Genomic DNA, 22,935 nt, shown 5'->3' with positions numbered 1-22,935 from the left:
TGAACACTAGCATAATATATGAGGACAGGCAGTTAAATGTGTTAATCTTGAAATATTTATGCTTGGCTTTTTTTTACCCAGTATTAGCTATTTGCAGACTTGGGCACATTTTTCCTGGTAACATCAAAGTGAAAATGCTTAGTAAGATCTAAAATTTGGGTAGAAATTGTAAAGCTAACATATGATGTGCTCTTCAGATACGATGTGCTCCTCAGATACGATGTGCTCCTCAGATACCATGTGCTCCTCAGATACGATGTGCTCCTCAGATACAGCTTTATGTGTGGAATGCATCAAGGACATTTTTTTGAAATATAGATGTTGCCGGTTACATGGTGACCTTAGCAGCTCTTTTGCACTTTTCACTGTAGTCAGTTTGCTGATTTGATACTGAAAATAGGAATTGCAGTTCAATTATAAGGCATCATACTATGCCTTTAAAACACTATTGCAACTGCTTAAGCACCTATTATATTTTGTCCCAACTATTACCTCTACCACTGTTTCCAGGTGACATGTAAATGTGGAGAAAAATATTAACCAGTTTAAGACCAGACTTATGCCCCGTACACACGGTCGGATTTTCCGATGGACAATGTCCGATCGGAGCGTGTTGTCGGAAATTCCGACCATGTGTGGGCGCCATCGGACATTTTCCATCGGATTTTCCGACATACAAAGTTGGACAGCAGGAGATAACATTTTCCGACAACAAAATCCGATCGCGTCAATTCCGACCGTGTGTGGCCTGTTCCGACGCACAAAGTGCCACGCATGCTCAGAAGAAATTCCGACACAGGACAGCTCGTTCTGGTAAACGTAGCGTTCGGAATGAATACAGCACTTTCGTCACGCTGCAATGTTCAAAATGGTTTAATACAGCGCACTCTCTTCTTCTTTATAATGTGACAAGAATTAAGTAGTTTTGCTGCTCATATTCACACACACTTCTCACAAACTTATTTCGTTACTATTTATCGGGATTCCCTCAATATATTTTGATTTCTCACATCTGAAAACAAAATTTTTTTTTTTTTGGACTTTAATGTAGATTCTTTTTTTGTGTTTCTCTTTTTTATTTTTTTTTTTTTCGTGATTTTGATTTGTATTCCCGAAAATGTTTGTGTGTTTTTTGTGACAAGTTCCCACAACACCACTAATATGTTCTATTTAATCTGTAGGAGATTGTTTGGTGTTGTTGTCCCTTGTTAATTTCACATTGTACTTTAGAAATGTACCTGAATCGTCACCAACAAACTGTCCTTTTTGGATGAAAACACACACAGGAGAGTATTATTATTATTATTATTATTCAGGATTTATATAGCGCCAACAGTTTACGCAGCGCTTTCCAATATAAAAGGGAGACAATACAGTTATAATATAATACAATACAATACAATTGGATTAAGAGGGCCCTGCTCAGAAGAGCTTACAATCTAATAAGTAGAGAGTAGAATTTACCCAAAAAAATTTTATTAAGGGCTCACAACTAAACAAAGAGGGAGGCAACGCTGGAGAAACTGCAGAAGTGGGCGAAGCCTTGGACCCCCGGGGCAGACATCAACTATTTAAAAGCAAAATTGGTGGCCTGAGGAGTCCATATCATAAGGGAGGGCAGTCTGGTCCAGAAGTCTCAGAGATCCGGAAAGCAGCAGATGACATCTGTGTCCCCAGGCTGTGGTCATACGAGAGACTGCAGCTTCTGTCAGACCAGACTGAACCCAGGGCAATCACTCTCAGGTCTTCTTTCCACGCTTCCTTCCAGCCTTTGGCTGTGGTGGTGGAGTTGTGGCAGCAGGAGGAGGAGGAGGAGGAGGAGGAGGATCGTCGATCTCAATGACATCCGTCTTGTGTGTCAGTTCCCCACTCTCCCCCTTACGAAGGACTTTATAAATCAGGTCCTCAGAGATCTTGCGTTGACCCTCCTGCATGCCCTGCAATTTTGTGGCAGCCATGCAGGCAAAGGCCTCTTCAGGACTGGGGAAGGCTCGGAGGGACGCCGAAGCCTCCTGGATCAGCCTGTACGCTGAATCCTGCACGGGACTCGGAGTGGCCTTCCTGGCTCGTTTATATGGCAGGCGGAGGGGAGGGACCTGAGACTCAGTCAGGCTGCGACTTGTCCCTGGCTTCTCTTGGCTGACACTTAGCCCCGCCTCCTCCTGGCTGCCACTAATCCCTGCCTCCTCCTGACTGCCACATTCCACAACCTCCTCCTGGCTGAGGTCTTCCTGTGTATGAAAAAGGGACATAGTTTTAGTTTTTTATTCATCAATCACACACAATTTTCACCTCCTGACTGCTGCAAATTGAATGTTAACAAATATAACAGACTATCCTTCTGAGCCCAGCAGTTTTCATTCTCTTCCCAATTTTGGGTGCCCACTACTGTCTATTGATATGTAAAGCACTTTTTTTAATCAGCAATTAGTGATCAATAATAACATCTAATAAACATCATTTATTTTTTGACCAGAAATCTGTAGAAGAATGCTATACCTGACTCCAGCTGGGCTCCTCCACTTCTTCCTGGCTGGAAGGCCCAGGTTGGACATCGGAAGCCTCAGCTGGGATGGAAGGAAGCGTGGAAGGAAGAGTGGAGAGGGATTCCCTGACTTCAGTGTGGTCTGACAGAAATCGCAGTCTCTCATAGTACCACAGCCTGGGGACATAAATGTCATCTGCTGCAGCTCCGGACCTCTGGGAATCTGTGACCTTCTTGCGCTCCCTTAGATAAGTGCTCCTCAGGCCACCAATTTTAGCTTTCAAATAAGGGATGGTTGCTGTGGAGACCACCGGCTTCACCAACTCCAGCAGTTTCTCCAGCGCTGCCTGCCTCTTCTGTTTGTGATTATAGTGGGGGTGTCTCACTTGCCACAGACAGGGCAGCTCCCTGTACTTGTCTATGAACAGGGGCAGGAAATTGTGGTCGTTGAACCCATCCATTTTCTCTGTAAGACACAACACAAGACAAAGCCTAATGTCAGGCCAAACTCCCCTAATCTTGTTACAATATAGGCTTCCATTTCGAAGCAGTATAGGCCCAAGTTTAGATCCTACCTTCGTTAGCACGATCGGCGTCTCCGATGCTCCTTCCTCCGCTCACAGATCGTACGTAAGACGCGCGCGTTACGATTTATACACACTGCGCATGCGTATAACTCCGCCCGCCCCTGACGTTCTTTCTAGTCTATTCCCCGCCCCTTTTCGTTTGGCGCAGTGGGGGAAGAGCACATGGCGGATAGACAGCAGGATCATGCTAATTGTAGCAACGAGGAGGAGGAGGAGGAAAGGCCAGAGCCTGAAACGTCCCGATCCAGAAGGAGATTAAAGGACTCAAATATGTCCTTTGGGGAGATGTTGGAGATGGTGGACATCCTGAAGAAGGCCGACTATGATGGAAAGTATGGGCCTTACCCCAACCCCAATGTCCGAAAGGCCAAGATCATGGCGAAAGTGGTCAGGAGTCTGCACCGGAAATTCGGGGTACGACGATCGAAAGATCAGCTCAGGAAGCGGTGGTCGGACCTGAAATTACGAGAACATGAGCAGTACAGAAAGATCCGGAGAGTGCTGCAAAAAAGTAAGTAGTTGTGCTGTGTTCCTATTCTTTATGTTTATTACGTTTGTGCTGCTCCATGTGCTTTTAGGAACTGTTGTACAGTTTAAAATGGCAACTTTCATGTTCATGGGCACATTATTCGTTCGGATCACACATTGTTATTTCGGACGATAAAATACCATTGTTTAGGCCATATGCATTTGGCCACCATTTTGACGCCCTATACTTGTCTTCAAAGAATTGAGTTGTGTAGATGGCTTTGTTACTAGAATGAAATGCAAACTAGATTCTGTGTAAGGAGAGGACACTGAGCAGCTGTTTTCACATCTGGACAATGGAGCACTAGTGTGGGACACAAGAACACCATTTTTATTAGGGGGCCACACAGGTGCTCCAGTGTATACTATAGGGGGGGCTACATCTGTGAAGCTTTTACCAAACAGGTAAAGTATTGCAGCTTGACAAAGGACACTAAAAAAGCTACATGTTGGAACTCTGCTAAAATAGATAATTGTACCCCACTTCCAAGCAATGTTTCATCTTTATAGTTCTGCCATCAAATATCTGTGTTCTAATAATACCATTTTTGTTTTACATAGGGGAGAAAAGACTCGGAAGACACCCCTCATCCGAGGAGACCAGAGCCCCCCCCCCCCCCTCTGGAAGAAGGGGAAATCCCCCCAACACAAGATGAGCAGGAGGATGAAGACGTGGTGGAAGTAGTTACCACAACAGGTGAGTGTCTGCGACCACAGGCTCCGATAAGAGATGGATTGCGGCATTTTTTTGAAACCTAATTTATTTTGGGGTTCCTCTCTTTTTAGGTGATCGTGAGGTTGTGGATCCAGATCCTTTCACATCCGAAAGTGCCCAGATCCTGATCGGGGAGATCATGGGGTGTAATTTACAATTGGAAAACATCAAGCAAAACATCAATGATGTTATTCCAAAATATAAAAACATCATTGATGTTTTGGGGCGAGTTTAAAGCCCCTCCAAATCACTTTCTTCTTTTGTGTGCTACAACGTGCGAAATGTTTTTGTGATTTTTCCCAAAGCCAAATTTGGAAGATGCACACAGTGTGTCAACATGTGCTATCTGCCATCACGGGAGATCAATGGATGCGTTTTGGGGGTGCAACCCCTTCCTCAATAATAAAGTAGCGGTGAGGAAGGGCTTTCTCCCCCAAAACACGTCCCTTGATCCCCCGTGATGGCAGCTAGCACATGTTGACATTGGGAAATTGGTGTGCATCTTCCAAATTTGGCTTTTCCAGGGGTGATTTCCCCCCATCTGAACGCTATATCAAACACAGTTCCTAAATACTCATGTCTGATATTGCCTTCCAGTTCTACCAAATGTGAACTTTGTAAGATCAAGATTTGTGTCTTTCTTGTTGGTTTTACACAGGCCTGTTTTCTATAAAATGCACATTTTGATTTTGGATAATGACACCACAAAAATTGGTATACAACAAACATGTTGGTTTGTCAGAAAAACCTTTGGTAAATGCACATGTGATTGTGCAGGTATTAAAAAGATTGTTCATCAAGAATGTGTGGATTATTGTCTCACGCTACAACACTTTTGGGGTGATGTAATTGTTGTTTTATGAGAAAATGGGGGTTATTTCCTAAGGGGAAATCCACTTTGCACTACAAGTGCAGTTTCAGTGCAGTTGCAAGTGCACTTGTAGTGAAAAGTGTCTTTGCATTTAGTAAATAACAGCCAACAGTGCTTTGTATAAGGTTACACAATCACGACATTTTCTGCACTCCACACATTTCTGTCAGGGTCAGCTCAAACAAACACAAGCAGTAAATGTCCACAAAGAAGAGCCTGGGGGGAGATGCCTGTCAAGAACTTGAGGTCCTGCAGGCTTCTCCCTGTGGCCAAATACTGCAAGGTAGCGACCAACCTCTGCTCCGGAGTGATGGCTTGCCTCATGCAGGTATCCTGCCTGCTAATATAAGGGGTCAGCAAAGCCAACAAACGGTGAAACACGGGGTCCGTCATCCTGAGAAAGTTCCTGAAATCATCAGGATTATTCTCACGGATCTCACGGAGCAAAAGCATATGAGAGAACTGGTGACGCTGAAGCAACCAATTCTTGGTCCATGAACTCCTCCCCACCCTGTTCATGGACTGGACTTGTGTCAAGGTCAGGACCCCAACACCAAGCCCCCGCACAGCACGAACTGTACGAGGAGTACGCATACGAAACATGGCTAGAAAACGGTCGGCTGCTCAGAACGAAGTAACAGAACGCACTGAAGAACAGCAAGGCCTGTGAAGAGCGACCTGAAAAACAGCAACGAGCAGGCAAGATCACACAGAAAACTCTGATACGAACTGACTGCACGCACTGAAGAGCAGATACAAACCCACAAGCACAAACTGAACAGCAGAAAACGATCTGAAAGCCACGAGTCTGAAAAAGCGCGAATCGTCTCTCACCAAACTTTTACTAACACGAGATTAGCAAAAGGAGCCCAAAGGGTGCCGCGCTTGGTTCTGAACCGGCCTTTTCTAGTCTCGTCGTACGTGGTGTACGTGACCGCTTGGTTGTCGATCGGAAATTCCGACAACTTTGTGCGACCGTGTGTAAGCAAAACAAGTTTGAGCCAACATCCGTCGGAAAAAATCCTAGGATTTTGTTGTCGGAATGTCCGAACAAAGTCCGACCGTGTGTACGGGGCATTATTCTGGCCCTTCTCACGTGTATGTAAGAATCAGCGTTTTTTTGCTAAAAAATTACTTGGACCCCTAAATATTATATATATTTTTTAGGCAGAGGTCCTAGTAAATTAGTAAAATTGTGGGTATTGCAAATTTTATATGTCACCCAGTATTTGCGCAGCGGTTTTTCAAACGCAAAACGGAAAATTGTATACTCACCTTTCCGTAATTTTCCTTTCCTGTCGCATCTCATGGCAGCATACACCTATGGGTTGTGGCTCCGCCCCCGCAACCTGATAGGACCGCGTAGCTATTAAAGTCTGAGAGAGCCCCTGCCCCAGCATTCTCCGTGTATATATACCTCACCTCAGATGGGTGGGCATTTGTATGCTGCCATGAGATGCGACAGGAAAGGAAAATTACTGAAAGGTGAGTATACAATTTTCCGTTTTCCTGTCGCATCATGGCAGCATACACCTATGGGGAATAACTCGCAAACTGGGTGGGTATGAGCAAAAGATACGTTTTTTATTTAGAAGGTATTGAGGAGTTAGCCTGAATAATTGCTCTCCCAAATTCTACCGTGGACAATCTAGCGGAGTCCACTTTATAATGAGAGATAAAAGTGGTTTTCGAAGACCAAGTGGCTGCTTTGCAGATGGTTTCGGCTGATACCCTGCAGTAGGCCGCCCAGGAGGTCGCCATTGCCCTTGTGGAGTGTGCCCTTAAGCCCTCAGGTACTCGTGCATTGTTAGATGCGTAAGCTCTCTTAATGATCTTCACCAACCATGCTGCGATGGTGCGAGAGGTTGCTGCTTGTCCTCTTCTAAACCCATGAGGAATGACCAGTAGGTCCTCTGTCTTCCTTAAATTGCTGGTTGCCAGGAGGTAGGCCTGGATATTCGACTTTATGTCAAGCGGATGTGGATCACCCTGTTCTGTGGATAGGGTGGGGAGACATAGTTCTTGGTTAAAGTGGAAAGATGATGACACTTTCGGGATGAAGCGATCCGATGGTTTTAAGACTACTTTGTCTGGATAGAACATCAAGTATGGTTCCTTAGCCTGTAAGGCCTGAATTTCCGATACCCTTTTAGCTGATGTAATTGCTATTAGGAAAGTGACTTTGAGAGTTAGGTCCCACAGGGAAACATTCTCTAACGGAAAAAATGGCTCATGGGATAAGGCTTCCAACACTACTGAAAGATCCCATGTCGGGAAGGAAGGTTTCCTAGGTGGTCTCAACTTTAGGCAAGCCTTCTGAAATTGGATGATGAGAGGTTCTTGAGCCCATTTCACTCCTGTCATAGCGGATAGGGCTGATACATGTACCTTCAGGGTACTAGACCTAAGACCTTTATCTAGACCTAACTGGAGAAATACGAGGATCTGAGGAACTGATGGAGATGCCGGGTTCCAGGATTGCTGTTGTGCGACTAAGAGAAAACTCTCCCAGACCCTTTTATAGGTTTTATTGGTCGTGGATTTTCTGGCCTGGAGGAGAGTGTCTATCACTTTCTGGGAGCAACCTTGGACTAAGAACCTAGTCCTTTCAATCTCCATGCTGTTAGATGCAGCCTCTCCGGAAATGGGTGGAGGAGTTGCCCCTGCGACAGTATATCCGCTGTCATTGGGAGTGTCAGTGGTTCTGCTGTGCTCAATTGGAGGAGCGTCGTAAACCATGGTCGTCTCGGCCAAAATGGGAGGACTGCTAGCACTGTGGCTTTCGACCTCTTGAGTCTGAGTAAGAATCTCGGAATGAGTGGTGTTGGCGGAAATATGTACCCCAAACGGAAGTTCCAGTCGTGTTGTAGGCAATCCGTGCCTTCTGCCGATGGGAAAGGAATTCTGGCTAGATATCTCTGGCATTTCGTGTTGACCGGTGTTGCCGCCAGGTCTATATCCGGTATCCCCCAGGTCTGGGTTATGAGGGTAAAGGCTTGGTGACTTAAGGCCCACTCGTTGTTTGATACAAAGGTCCGACTTAGAGAGTCGGCTAGTTGATTTTGGACTCCTGGGACATACGCTGCCGTTAATCCCGACAGGTTCAGCTGTGCCCACTCGAAGACTGGACGGACTTCCCGCATCATGGAGCGACTCCTGGTGCCCCCCTGCCTGTTGATATAGGCAACTGCCACTCTGTTGTCCAATTTTAGCAGGACCTCTTTCCCCCTGAGGAGGGGGCTGAAGGCTAACAGAGCTTGGAAAGCTGCTTTCATCTCCAATATATTTGAAACCACGTTCTGTGTTCTGAATGTCCAAAGGCCCTGGACTGCGTGATGGCGGTAGTGTGCCCCCCAGCCCTTCAGGCTGGCGTCTGAAGTGATTATTTCCTGAGGAAGAGGGACTATATGCCTGCATCTCTTCAGATTGTTCAATCTGGTCCACCACCAGAGTGATTGTTTTATTTCTTTCTGGACTATGATCGGCTGAGACAATGATACCCCGTTCCATTGTTTTAACAATGATGATTGCAGAGGTCTGGTGTTCCATTGGGCCCATTGTACCATTGGGATGGTTGCTGAGAATGACCCCAGTATGCTGAGGTACTCCCGGGCTGGTAGTGTGGTAGAGGCTAATAACTTTCTTGCCTTCTGAATGAGGCTGGGAATTTTTTCCTGCGGAAGTTCCACCGTATTGAGACGGGTGTCTAGTTCCGCCCCCAGGAATATCATTCTCTGAGTGGGCTGCAGATTGCTTTTCCCCCAGTTTATGATCCAGCCGAAGTTTTGTAGGGTGGTAATCAGAATGGATCGATGCAGTAGAAGGGAATCCTGATTGTCTGCTAGCAAAAGGATGTCGTCCAGGTAATGATGGACCCTCAATCCTTGTTCTCTTAGTAAGGCTATTACTGGCAGTAAGATTTTTGTGAATGTCCTTGGAGCGGTGGAGATCCCGAACGGGAGGCTTCGGAATTGAAAATGATGTAGACCTACCGCAAAGCGGAGAAATTTTTGGAATGAGATGTGAATGGGGACGTGCAGATAGGCGTCTTGTAAATCGACGGAAAGCATCCAATCCCCGATATTCATGGCCCGAAGAATTGACTGGAGGCTCTCTATTTTGAATGTCTCGACTAAGATTGAGCGATTGAGATTCTTTAGATCTAAGACAGGGCGTAGATCCCCCGATTTCTTCTTCACCAGAAACAACGGGGAGTAGAATCCCGTTGACCTTTGGGATATTGGAACTTCCACTATGGCTTCCTTTTGTAACAGGTCTTGGACGTACTTTGTCAGTAGCATCCTTTTTTCCCGAGATGCAGGTAATCTGGTTACAGAGAATTGGTCTCTTGGAGCCCGTGTCTTGAATTTCCATTTGTGGCCGAACTGGACAGTGTCTATCGTCCATGGGTCCTTTATTGTATCCGCCCAGACCTGCTTGAAACTCATGAGTCTGGCCCCCACTAAAGCTGGTTGGGCGGACGCACCTTCAAAAAGACTTTTGTTCCCCTGACGCAGGGGTCTTAGACTTTTGGAGCTTGAGGAATGATGACTGGGGATTCTTCCAGTTCCTCCTATACTCTTTTCCGGGCCTGTAGAATCTTGCCTCTCTGTATTTATCTGGCAGATTTCTTCTAGAAACCGGTGGTCTCTGCTGCCTGGGCCTCCTATCTGAAGGGATGAGTCCCGATTTTCCCCCCGTGACTTTAGAAATAGCCACGTCCAGTTTTTCTCCAAAAAGGTTTACGCCATCAAAGGGTATTTTGCACCAATTGGATTTTGAGGAGGGATCTGCCGACCAGGGTTTTAACCAGAGCGCCCTTCTGGCCATTACTGAGCTTAACATTGCTCTTGAAGTGGTTTTAATTATATCCACAGAGGCTTCTGCGACAAAGTCGCCTGCAAGACTAAGTTCTTGGAGTGCTGAGATAACTTTCTCCTGCTCTATTCCTTCCGATACCAGCTTCTCGGCCATCGTGGACCAGCTTGAGATAGCCTTACCGACGGCAGCCAATGCTATTGCTGGCCTGCAAGCGCCACCTGCCGAGAGGTAGGTTCTCTTAAGATCCAGATTGATCTTTCTATCCAGGACGTCTTTGAATGTGACTGCATCCTCTATTGGAAGTGTTACGTGCCTGGCGAGGCGCATTAGGGAGGAGTCGACCACTGGAGGAGATATTAGTGGGTTGACGTTAGGCTCTTTAAGTGGATAGAGTTTTGATAATCTGTTGCTGAGGCCAGTTTTTTTCTCTGGCTTTTGCCACTCATCCTTAATTAGATCCTCAAGTTCCTCAATGAACGGGAAGTTCTCTGGGTCTTTTTTAAGATTTGGACAGTATTTCCTCACTTTTTGAGGAGTTTCTGTTTCTTCCACCCAGTCGATCGCCTCTTTTACTGACTTCACGAATGGGTCGATCAATGAGAAGTCGAAGCCGGTGGATGCCTCTAGATCATCAGTGTCAGAGAGAGGGTCTTGACGTCTTTGATGATGATGGGGCAGTGGATGAGGTACTTTGTATAGGTCTGCTGGCTTCTGGCTCTGCGACTTGTGGTGATGGATCAATTGGTTCTCTTGCCTCTGTTTCTCTGTCCTTAGTTGCCTCAATGAAGCATGTGCGACAGGCCAGTTTGTCTGGAAGTGCTGTAGCACCGCAAATCCAGCAGGAGTTCCCGGGTGGACGGGAAGGCTGGGTGACAGGAGATTTCCTGCGCGCAGGGGATTTTTTGTGGTGGGAGCGACTATGCCTTGATCTTGATCGGCTTCTCCTGCGACTTGATCTGCTCCTCCTGCGACTTGAGCGGCTTCTGCGACTTGAGCGACTTCTGCCGCGCTCTGAGCGACTCTGCCTGTGGCTTGAGCGGCTCCTTCTTGAAGGCTCCCCTCGTCTTGAATGTGACGATCTGGAAGACCTGGTGGGGCTGTTCAATTTAAACAGCATTAGTGAGGGCTCTCTTTTTCCTTCTCTTCATACTTACCCATCATCCCCTCTTACCTAGTAGGCTGGCGATGGTCTACCTGGGCAACGGTCTCCATGAAAGGTGATGAATCAACCTATAATTATATAGGTGGCTTAGCATGCATGGGATAGCAGATCGTAAACAAGCAAAGAAAAAACCATCATAGATCTTACCTGGGCGTGGAGATAGCAAGAGAGAGACAGGATAGAACAGCTGGGTAGAGTAGCAAAAGAAATCCGGTCAAAATTCCCCCTTACAGGCTCAGGAGAGAAGAGACAAGAAAATGCTGACATTACAGCATTTTTAAACTTGCCGCCGTCGCGGGGTGATGACGTCACACTCGTGCATGCTCAGATGCGCTCTGAGGCCTCCGACGCCATTTTGGAAGCTGGAAAGTGGGATGTCCTGACAAGCTGGAGCTATGGAGACAGACAGGAGGGGAAGTTACCCACAGGTGCACAGAAAGGAGCTGGAGACCGCTGCGATCCATAAACCTGTTTAAGGTTTGTAATGTATTGTAACATACCCCTGAGACCATCAGAGTGGGGTTCCTTCCATTGAGCTCATTTAGAGGCTGTACAGGATAGGACTTCCACCCAGGAGAGGCTAGAACCTGGCTGGGGCGAATGTTTTAGGTAAGGGATGCATGTTTTCGGTCCTTGACAGGTGAGGAAAAAAAGGAGAATGCTGGGGCAGGGGCTCTCTCAGACTTTAATAGCTACGCGGTCCTATCAGGTTGCGGGGGCGGAGCCACAACCCATAGGTGTATGCTGCCATGATGCGACAGGAAATACCAATAACAAATAGGTTGCACTTTAAAATTGCACACGCCCATGAAATGCTGACAAAATACCGTAGATTCATAGGCAACACTTTAAAACCCTTTCTTGGGTTATCACTTTAGATTTACACAGGGGGTCTGGTGTTATAGTTATTGCTCTTGATCTGATGTTCACGGTGATACCGCACGTGTGGTGTGATTGCTGTTTACGTATGAGTTCGGGGCCAACATGTCCATCTATTCGCCTTTGCGCACATGCACGGGGGAAAAAAATATTTATTTTACGTAAAAATGTTTGCGCTGTCTCTTTACATTTTTTTTTATTCATCAACTTTATTGCTATCACAAGGGATGAACAGTAGACCTTGTGATAGCATGGACATTGACAGGTACTCTTTACTGACAGAGAGACCTCTCCTCTGCCCTTAAAAGCATCAGATCAAATCAAGATTGGTTTGATCCGATGCTTTCAGTAATGGCTTGTTTACATCTGGCAAACATTCCGGTTTCTTATACTATAGCGATGATCAGGGACATTCCAGTCCCTGGTGGGGCGGGAGAGCCCCTGAAGGCAGCCACAGGGGGAGGGGGAATGGGGCCCCCTTTTGCCTCCTGTAAAGGCAATGGAGTGGCTAATTAGCTGCTAGGATCAATTTTACAAAAAAGTCCATCAACGGCTGAAAATAAAGATACCGGGATAATGACAGTAGGCATCATCCCGGAATAACCACTTCAACCCCTACGGCATACCTGTACGTCACCGGGACTAAAGTAGTTAAGGAAGGCATGTAAAATTATAAAATATTGGCATCCACAGATAGTTATCAGAATACAAAAATGTCCAGGATACCGTTTTATTTATTTCAGTTTTTACCTTTGATGTGATGGCAAAGCAGTTTGCAGAAACTGGATGCAATTTTAGATCAACAAACCTCCTGCCTTAATGTGATCGACTGGGTCAAGGCTTGCGGAATTGTTTCTCCAAAATAGTTTAAGTTTAGCACACTTGGTAGAATAATTCCTATAATTAAAAATAAACATTTGTCATACATACATACTGTTGTAAAACGATACTGTATCCTGTAATTATGTGGCTCTCCCTTCCACAATTGGTGGTGTCAGCGGGGATAGTAGATAAATTCCAAAACCATTTACATTTGTGTTTCTTGGTGAGCGCAATGTACAGGTATATGGAAAATAGTAGTCATACACACACACACTCAGGTTGAACTGGATGGACTGATGTCTCTATTCAACCTTAACAGCTATGTAGGTATGTGAAGGTCTACAGGGGGAAAAACTAAAGTTGTCCTGACAGGTGACTTCAGGAGATCAAGATCAAGTATTCATTGGCACAGGTAAAGGAGTTTGTAATGCAAGCTCCCGATGACGTAATCTTGGCTGTCACAATGATCACGTGGCCTGAAGTCTGTCCAGCCCAGTGTGGAAGCCCACCGCAGTTCTACCACACATATGTGTATGGCTAGCCACAAGTTGGTAATATTATTACAAAATAGCATTCTGTAGACCTCCCTCAGAAATATTATTTCCTTTCCTCTTCTTGTTATCCATGCCTAGGATCTGCACAATCCTTCCAGACAGCATAGTCAAGTTGGTGACCTGAATTTTCTTTACTATATTCAAGCAGTATAACTAGGTCACCTCCCCACCTCCAGCCCATGAATAGACAGTGAAGGTGCAGAATAATTAGATCATTCCTCTGCTTTCTTTGACCATGTGTTTGTTTGTTTTTATCAGCACAAGTGAATGAAGCATAACTGATTGTCCCCTAGTGGTGCCCTTCCCTCTACCAGTATGAGCTCCTCACAGGAGGCTGATACCAAATTCTGGTACTTGCACTGCATGTAAAAAAACTATTTAAAATGTGAAACAGAATTGCAATAAATGTTGTTTTCTATTATTTTTCTGGAGTTCAGCTTTAGCTTTGGACATATAAAGTATTTTCTGGCATTGGGTTTGTTTCAAATCCCAAATATTTGCTTTTCCCTAGAAAAGAGCAGGCCTAGATAGAAAAAGAAAACCATTCCAGGGTGTAATGTCTTCAGCACATGGCCGAGCTTCCCCGCTTTGGGCTGCTTGTAACATTTACTAGTGAATAAAAGCTTCCTTCATCGGTCACACCTGAAGGACAAACCTTTCTCAAAGGTATTGGCTTTCTCATTATAAAAGAAAAGCAGACAATATGAGCATCTATGTTTTAAAAGTCATTCTGTAACAGGAGAGTGGCACAGAAACAAAACCATCTTGCCTAGGTGATGATAACAAAGATCACATACCCTTCAATAAACGTTGATCTGAGCAAGTGATATCCATTGCACCTCAGCAATACTGAATCTGTTAACCTTTCACAAACCAAAAGCAATTACTTTAACTGTAAAGTAAGCTCTTCTAGTGTCTCTTACAGATTAGCAGCTGGGTTATTGCGTAGCTCTGCCAGCCATGGGGGATTAGTGAGACCATAAAACTGGAAACAGGCCCTGATTTAGACGTTTGGAGGGTCTTGGGTACTTCAGGTTCAGTGGGCCGTGGTACACAAGAATTCAAATACACAGCAAATCACTAACCATACATTTGCATACCGAAAGGGCGTATCCAGATTGTCTTCATTTACTGTATTGTCCTTTAAATTATTATTATTATTTAGGATTTATATAGTGCCAACAGTTTGTGCAGCACTTTACGACATGAGGGCAGACAGTACACTTATAACACAATTCAATACAGGAGGAATCGGAAATCCCTGCTCGTTAGAGCTTACAATTTAGGAGGGAGGGTCAGGTGATACAAAAGGTAATAACTATGGGGGATGATCTCCATCAAATAAAAGTACAGTTAGGCGACGGTAGAATAGGCTTTTCTGAAGAGGAACGTTTTCAGGGAATGTTTAAAAGCAAGCAGATTAGGAGATTTTAGGACAGATTGGGGTGGAGAGTTTCATAGGATAGGAGAGGCTCGGGAAAAGCCCTGGAGGGGAGCACTGGAGGAGGTGACAAGGGAACTAGAGAGAAAGGAGGTCTTGGGAGGAATGAAGGGAACGAGTAGGTTGGTATTTTGAGACTAGGTTAGTGATGTAGCTGGGGGCCGAGTTTGTGGATGGCTTTGTAAGTTGTTAGAATTGAATTCATTGGATGAGTGGAAGCCAGTGGAGGGATTAACACAGGGGTAGCAGACACTGAACGGTTGATAAGGTGGATGAACCTGGCAGCAGCATTCATGATGGACTGAAGAGGGGATAGCCTATGTAAAGGTAATCCTGTGACGAGGGAGTTGCAGTAGTCGAGGCGGGAGATGACCAGGGAGTGAACTACTGTGGTGTCATTGGTTAGGAAGGGGAATATTTTGGAGATGTTGCGGAGGTTGAGGCTACAAGATTTGGATAGGGATGGGCTGATAATAGTGCTATCGATCTTGACATAGAAATCAGGGGAAGTGGTATGTGGGGGGAGGAAAAATCATGAGCTCAGTTTTGGATTGATTAAGTTTGAGGAAGTGGTGTGACATCCAGCTTGATATGTCTGTTAGTAAATTAGTGATACGAGAGGAGACTGAAGGAGTGAGCTGAAGGGTAGAGAGATAGATTTGGGTGTCATCGGCATAGACGTGGTATTGAGAGCTATGGGAGGCAATCAACTGACCTAGGAAGGAGATGCAGATTGAGAATAGGAGAGGTCCAAGAACAGAACCTTGAAAGACCCCGAAGGAGAAAGGAAGAGGAGAGGAGGAAGTGGAATTGTAAGTGACACTGAAGGTGCGGTGGGATAGGTAGGATAAATAAGAAGCAAACATATTTTATTATACATAGAAGGGGTGATTTGCTAAATTAGTAGCATAGAGATGGTATTGGGAGCTATGGGAGGTTATTACCTGAACTAGGGAGGAGGGTATAGATGGAGAATAAGAGAGGTCCAAGAACAGAACCTTGGTGGACCCACGACAGAGGAAGGGAGAGGATAAGAGGAAGTAGAATTGTAACACTAAAGCTGCGGCTGAATAAATAGGATAAATATGAAGCAAACATATTTTATTATACATAGTAGGGGTGATTTGCTAAATGAGTAGAACATGTACATTATCAAAGTGAACTTTCACTTATCTTGGTGAATGAGGTGAAAATTCACTGCAAAGAATACCTGTTCAAGTGCAAAGAAAATTTTAAAAAATGTCTTGAGGTGAAGTTGTGCTGACATTGAACTTCCAATCATGTGCAAGGAAAAATCCTGATTTTCCTTGCACATACAGTAGCTAAAGATATTTACTACTCCAGGTCGGTCCACATACTCTGCATAATGGCAGGGGAGTTGAGACCCCCCAACACGTTTCATGCTACATAGCTCTTATTTATTGCAATGATGCTACGCTAAGTGGATTTCAGCGTGACATAAATAAATAGTGTTAAATAATCTGCACAGTATTACCTTTTCAGGTCTCCAATGTATCTTGATACTAGGCATTAGAAAATATATTCTGCCATAAAAAATGTAATGTTCACATTTACTGCTCTTATACATAATGAACAATTTAGTCCACTACTGTTAAAATAAAAAAAAAAACCTACAGTTAACATTTCGTCCAACTAGTGCAAGTAAATAGAGCAAAAGCATCAGAGTGCTGCACCCAGAATTATTGCCATACACCCAACGCTGTATCCTGGCCTGGGCCGAAAAGGCCTAGGGCAGCACTTTGCAGGGGGGCAGCATGGAAAGAGTCCCCGCCGGCTTGCGCTGTTAGTGTAGTGCCAGTCTTATGGGGCGGACTGGGCTGAGAGGCAAATTAGTCTAGCGCCCCCATAAAGCGGCCGCACTGCTTCCGGTATGCGGGCGGCTGGCATTCCACAACTGTTGGGGGGGGGGGGCACCGCTTCTAATTTTGACTGTCCTATTATCCTGGACCACAAACCTTCCTCACTGTGCTATGTGTTTTCTGCTGCACCACTAGCATGGTTATATCTTTAGTCCTCTCCATAAAATTATCAGAAATTTGTGCTTACAGTAGAACTTTAGGCATCACTTTTTTTTTTCCATTTTGGATAGAGTAAGGGAGGGTTCAGTTTTTTTTTTTTTTTTACCATCCCTGTCACATTGCAGAGATTTCCCTTCACTTCCTGCTCCACAGCCAAACAGGAAGTGAGAGAAAATCTATGAAAATTAAGGGAATCCCTCCCCCCCCCAGGCCCTCAGAACTAGTGTCCCCACTCGAAAATGTGAGGGCGAGTCTTAAACAGCAAGGGATGTGGCCTTGACAGGAAGGGGTGGGTCATCTTTAAATTGGGGGGGGGGGGGCACAAAACCTAAATGCACTGCTGCATACACCATGCCATAAAGTTAGTGCTCAATGTCTATTAGTGTTTGTATACATTTACTTTTTTTTATTTTTTTCATAGGTGAAGGTCGTCTGACACCAGAAGACTATGCAAGAGCACAGAAATACTGCAAATATGCTGGCAGTGCTTTACAGTACGAGGATGTCAATACAGCAGTGCAAAACCTCCAGAAGGCCTTGAAGCTTCTCACCACTGGCAGAGAGTGATGGTCACACTATGTGCAGCTCTACTTAGTGATTCCACCTGAAAAGTTCTTGATTCATAAAAGCTGCAATGATTCAGTCAATTTTTATCCTTCAGCAACAGAGTGAAGGCTAATCCATTAAATAAATGACAGTTTACTATGTTTACATGTGTGGATGATGCTTCTTTCAATAAGAGCCATTTTCCAAGGCTACAATTACTCTGAGATGTTCTGATTCTTTCATGTGTAACGTGTGAATCTGAACCCAAAGTCAAGCTTCCAAATAAATGTATGGGTTCCTAGGTTCCCAAGACATTATACTCATTCAGTAGCAGTCTATTGAAAAACAGTTCCTAAGGTCTCAAAAACGGGCACATAAACACTTGGGGCCCAAACACAGTTGAGCACCTCTGTTCTAGTTTATAGTACACCTTACCAAAGTAAACCACGTATGAGCTTAGAACATAAAGCAACCCATGGCAGAAAATCAGAAACTGTCATTGATTTGTCTATTGGAGAGCAGAAGAACATTGCTTTTTGCATGTTAAGTCTAAATGCCCCTGTCTATAAATCAGTAACTAATGACTTTTCAGTGTTTACAAACTATATTGGAATAAGATTTTACGACCTGTGTCATCAGGCTTTGGGTTTGTGTTGATAATATCAGTTTGAAACGCTCCTGAGATCATTTAGTATTCACTGACAGGTATTTTTGACCTGCTTGAAGCGGCTTTTGCATTCCCATAGACTTGTGTGAGAATGCAAAACCCATCGGGGAAAAAAAAACCCATCAGCACAGGCTGTAATGCTGTTCAGTGTATTTTCACATTCTGACTTCTGGAAAGTTTGCCATTAAAGTGGTATTAAACCCAAAACTAAAGATGTAATATAATGCAGCTTACCAGTTATTAGATGTGGTGGCTCCATTAGGTTTTTTAAGGCTTTTTCCCCTGTTTTCGCCTGGTGATCTGGCCAATAACACACCTCCTGTATTGCAATGAGCCCACTCTGGATGAAGGAGCACAGGGACAGTGACATTCTCAGAATGGTTGGTGGGAGTGTTAAATGTACTAGCCAATATAAATATGCTAACAAATTTAAGCAAAACTCCAGCGAATACTTTATAAGCAGTTATGGCAAACAGTTTAGTTCTTTTTTGGTATAACGATTTTGCATAAATAAAAATAAAGGCTAGTCATTGTGAGCACTCCTGCTAGTGTTAAATGGTTTGTCCCATATCTGTCACTGATACGCTCTGCTGGAGAGCTACATAGTTAGCGTGATGGAAAAAAAATACAAGTTAAATTCAGTTCAACCAATTAAAGGGGAAAAAAATAAATAAACGATATAATCCTATAGATACATAATCCTATACACACAGTTAATCCAGAGGAAAGCAACAAAACCCCAGGAAAGCATGATCTAATTTGCTCCAGCAGGGGGAAATAATTCCTTCCTGATCCCCCAAGAAAGGCAATCGGATATTGCCTGGATCAACTTTACCTATAAATATTAGTATCCAGTTATAATTACTTGAGAGCTAACAACAGACTTACTGGCCTGATCACCAGATGAAAAAAAAAAAAGATGGTTTAATAAAGAAAATGAATCTATCATACCTAAGAATTGGTAAGCTTCAAAATGATAAATATTTGCTTTTGAGCTTTAATTACAGCTGATTTCTAGGCGAACAACTAGATGTACAGTTGAAATACATATCCTTAGAGCTTGTGAACTACTAAGTTTTGTTATGTCAGTATTGGCTTTCGATTCACATTGTTTTTCTTCTTATTCTATCTTTGCAGCTTCCTGTGTCTCCTACTTTGTTTATTGAACAATAAGTCAAAAATTTGAAATTGAACCACTGTCAAATGATCCTGGCAAGCTACATTTACATGGCTTCACAGGGGCCACCAATAAGTAAATTCTAAATGGCAGTTCTAAACACTGCCTGCTCACACCGTGTGCGAACAGTAACTGCTGTCATTGGTGGCTGTCAGATTTGTATGCTTGCGGCTGGTGCTGTTACTGCTGTTGCTGTTTGCATGCAACTGCTCATGTGAGTGGTTTAATGCAAGTAAATCCTACGGCCGACCATGGACGCAGAATGAGCGCTTCCAGGGTTTTCGTTTATGCGGCGTTCTGGCCACACACAAACTGGACCCAGCTAATCGGCCAGTTAGTTTGAGGTAATAGCGCCCAGAGACGGTGTTTAGCCACCTCTGAACACAGCAATCTATCTGCCCAAGTGTTGCCACGTGAATGTAGCCTTACAGATGATTGACAGAACTGAAAATACTTTGGCAGAGGAAATTGTCATACATATTTAATCAACTGCATATTCAACTGTTTGCCCGGAGTGCTGCTTTAACTAATGCATAGCACCAATAATTACTATTAATGTTTCAGGAAGCTTTCGTCAAACTCCTGGTTTAGAAAGTTCACATTGTGTTATATTAAAGAAACCCTGGCAACCTTTTTAGAATTTCAAAACTTAATAAAAATGTATTGATGAAAAAAAAATAATAATAATTTCAAAACTAAGTCCACACGGTGTCTTCCAATAACTTAACACATTTCAATAAATACATTTTAAACCCTGTCTACTGTCCTGGGATGATTCTCACACATTATGGGGTTGATTTACTAAAAGCAAATAGGCTGTTCACTTTGCAAGGGAATTTTCTCTTTGCTTATTGAAAGAGGTGAATCTCTGCTGATTTCCATCATCCAATCATGTGCAAACATACATTTTTTTCCCCTTGCCTGTGATTTTTTTGAAAGTGTATTTTTGCCACATTCATTAAACTAAGGGAAAATTCCTTTGGAAAGTGAACAGCCTGTTTGCCTTAGGTAAGTTAACTTCCATGCATGTACAGCTTCATCTTCCCTGACTTGGCAGTTCAGCTCTGCACTTCCACTGCCCATTAAGAATGAATTCTGTTTTCCATATAGATTTTCCTTATCTCTTTATTATGTTTAGGATTAAAAATACATTTTTTGAATTTTGTAGCCAGAAGGTGGCGAATGTAAGTCTGATACTTCAACGTTTTGCTATTGGTTTACAGCTGAGCTTTAGCTACAGCTCTAATAGCAGGATCTCTGGCTACACACACAGCATAAAAGATCAGCTGAATGACTCAGAGGAGGACAACCTCCTTCCTCATCCTCTGCAAGTACAAAGGGTGCCATCTAGATCTTTAGTCTGCAGGAGCAAACAACAAACATGGAGCTAGTGCTAGGCTCTTTTATTATGCAGTACAGCATGGATTAAAGCAACAAAATCCGCAGAATTAAGCCGGCCATTGACAGATCAAAATTTGGCTGGTTCAGCAGGAACCAGCTGAATGTCAATCAATATATGGGCAGGCTGGTTGTACTGAAGTCGATCCATCTATTGATTTCAGTACAACCAGCCTGTTGTGTTGTTTTTTTTCATGGTAGCTATAGCAGCAGCAGTGATCATTATATTTTACTGGTGGGAAAGAAAGCAGAACACAATAGAGTTGCTAGAAGGATTCCCCCATCAACATTGACTGTGTTGACGGGGGATCAACAAATGTTATTTCCTTCAATCCAGGGTTGAAGGAAAGAAAATGGCATAATGTATGGCCTACCCTAGATGTCTATTTTGAAAACCGATTTTTGTACTAATGCAAAAAAATAGTCAAATATAAGTTTATGAACCTATAAACTTTACAATAATGAACAATGTAAATGACCATAGACCACATAGTTCCTATTTATGGAAATCCCTTCGTTTTGAAATTGTAAAAAGTTCAACTTGTTTACTTTAGGCATTATTAGGATGCACATTGTGGCAATATACTTGTCAGGACATACATATAGTAAAGCTAAACTCCAGGTAAATGGCTAAAAGGCAGTCTTGTGATCTTAGTTCCCCTGTCAGTTAGTATAGCCAGGTTGGTGACCTTTTCTGTACTGTAGGTAAAAAGTACAGCCTGTCAGCCAGTAAACGAGAAGCACCACAGCCATGAGCCCTCTACTGAAAGTGGAAAGTAATACATCTCTTATTTATTTCAAGTGCTAAACTTCCCTATTACAATTTGAGTGCTGCTGTGAATTGATTTCCAGGATGCTAATATCAGGAAGGAATGAGGAATTTATATATTTAATAATCTTTAAATAATTTGTATCAGGATTAAAATTTGTTTTTGTTTTTTATCTGCCAGGAGTTGAGTTTTATTTGGTCTTTGAATGATTTATGGCCCTTTTCACTTGAGCTTGGTCCACTCCATTCATGTTTAGTTCATGTTCCATCATGTGTAGGTCTGGAAAAGGAAACAGCCCTTTTCTGTTTTTTTTTTTTTTTCCTGGACTTGGATGGACTTGGAGGTAGGTGGGTATGAACGGACATGAGTCAGTTTGCGTCAGTCTGTCCTTAGACTCATATGGACCTTTCGGATCAAGTCCGTCTGAAAAACGGACATCATCCCATTTTGACTTGGGCTGGTCATCCATTTTTTGACAACATACAAAATATAAATTGTATGCCTTTAGATTGTTGATGTCAGATTTTTTTTTTTCCCAACCTGAGTTGCTGTTTTTCTTACATCTTGGTGGGTCATCTGAATATTAAACTACAAGTGCATGTCTTTAAAATGCATGTATGCCATCATTTTGCTTTAGAATAAACGGATTTCAAGTTATCATGATGTCTGTGTTTTGAATTTCATGCTATTGATGTCTATGGTTGTGTAATCATGTAAAAGCAAACATTGACCTTTTTCCTATAGCAAGTTTGGGGCTAATTTTTGAGTAATGAATCAAACTTCAGTTGAGAAAAAAGCAGGGTTATTGCCACTAAGAGTCAGATTTTATAGTTTAGTAATGATAGGTGAATGAAAGAATAAACCAGATTGGTTGTGAAGTGCAAGAGCCCCACTTTTTTCAAAAAAATTATACTGCATTGATGCTCCAGTTTTCCCAAATGATGGAACACATTTTATTTAGGCAACTATGAGAAGCTTAAACAATAAGTTCACGTTTAAAAAAAAAAAAATGCACATTTTTTTCAGGTAAAAAAAAAGTGAATTTACTATTTTTTTTTCTAAGCAGATCACAGGAGCAATGTCAAGCTCCTGCAGACTGTCAGTGTAGCGGTCTCTACGGGAAGGCAGTTACTTCAGTCGAGGAAGCCCAATGGACTATGAGACTGTTTACCAGTGCCCTCGCAATTCGAGAACTACAAGTCAACAGCCTCAAAGGCATTGGTTTACAGAACTCTGTGAATGAATGGCGATATTGTGTGGGCAGAGCCCCGCACAACTGTGCTCTTTTCAAATTGTGACAGCGAGTGCAGGGACAAGATCCCCAGCCAACTGTCATAGAGAAGGGGAGGGAGGAGGATCAGGGAGAGAGTTGCAGGAGCAGGACATGTTAATTGTTGCACCTTAAAAACAGGTGGAACTTGTAATTCGTTCCCAAAGGTGAACTTATCCTTTAACAGTTCAAATCCCAACTTA

The 22,935-nt window shown here is 43.4% G+C and overlaps 1 protein-coding gene across 1 annotated transcript in view; it reads left to right on the top strand.

Moving 5' to 3' along the window:
• The window catches only part of VTA1 (vesicle trafficking 1), a 362,316-nt gene extending 340,191 nt beyond the window's left edge, over window positions 1–22,125 (top strand). The window contains exon 8 of the mRNA XM_073627853.1: window positions 17,326–22,125. Coding sequence (XP_073483954.1) covers window positions 17,326–17,471 — 146 coding nt within the window. The 3' untranslated portion in view covers window positions 17,472–22,125. The remainder of the gene's footprint in view (window positions 1–17,325) is intronic.
• Window positions 22,126–22,935: the final 810 nt, after the last annotated feature.

Source organism: Aquarana catesbeiana, linkage group LG04 (assembly GCF_042186555.1).
Source record: "Aquarana catesbeiana isolate 2022-GZ linkage group LG04, ASM4218655v1, whole genome shotgun sequence".
Lineage (NCBI taxonomy): Eukaryota > Metazoa > Chordata > Amphibia > Anura > Ranidae > Aquarana > Aquarana catesbeiana.
Note: the sequence above shows the minus strand (reverse complement) of the source record. Positions and strands in the feature narration are given on the sequence as shown.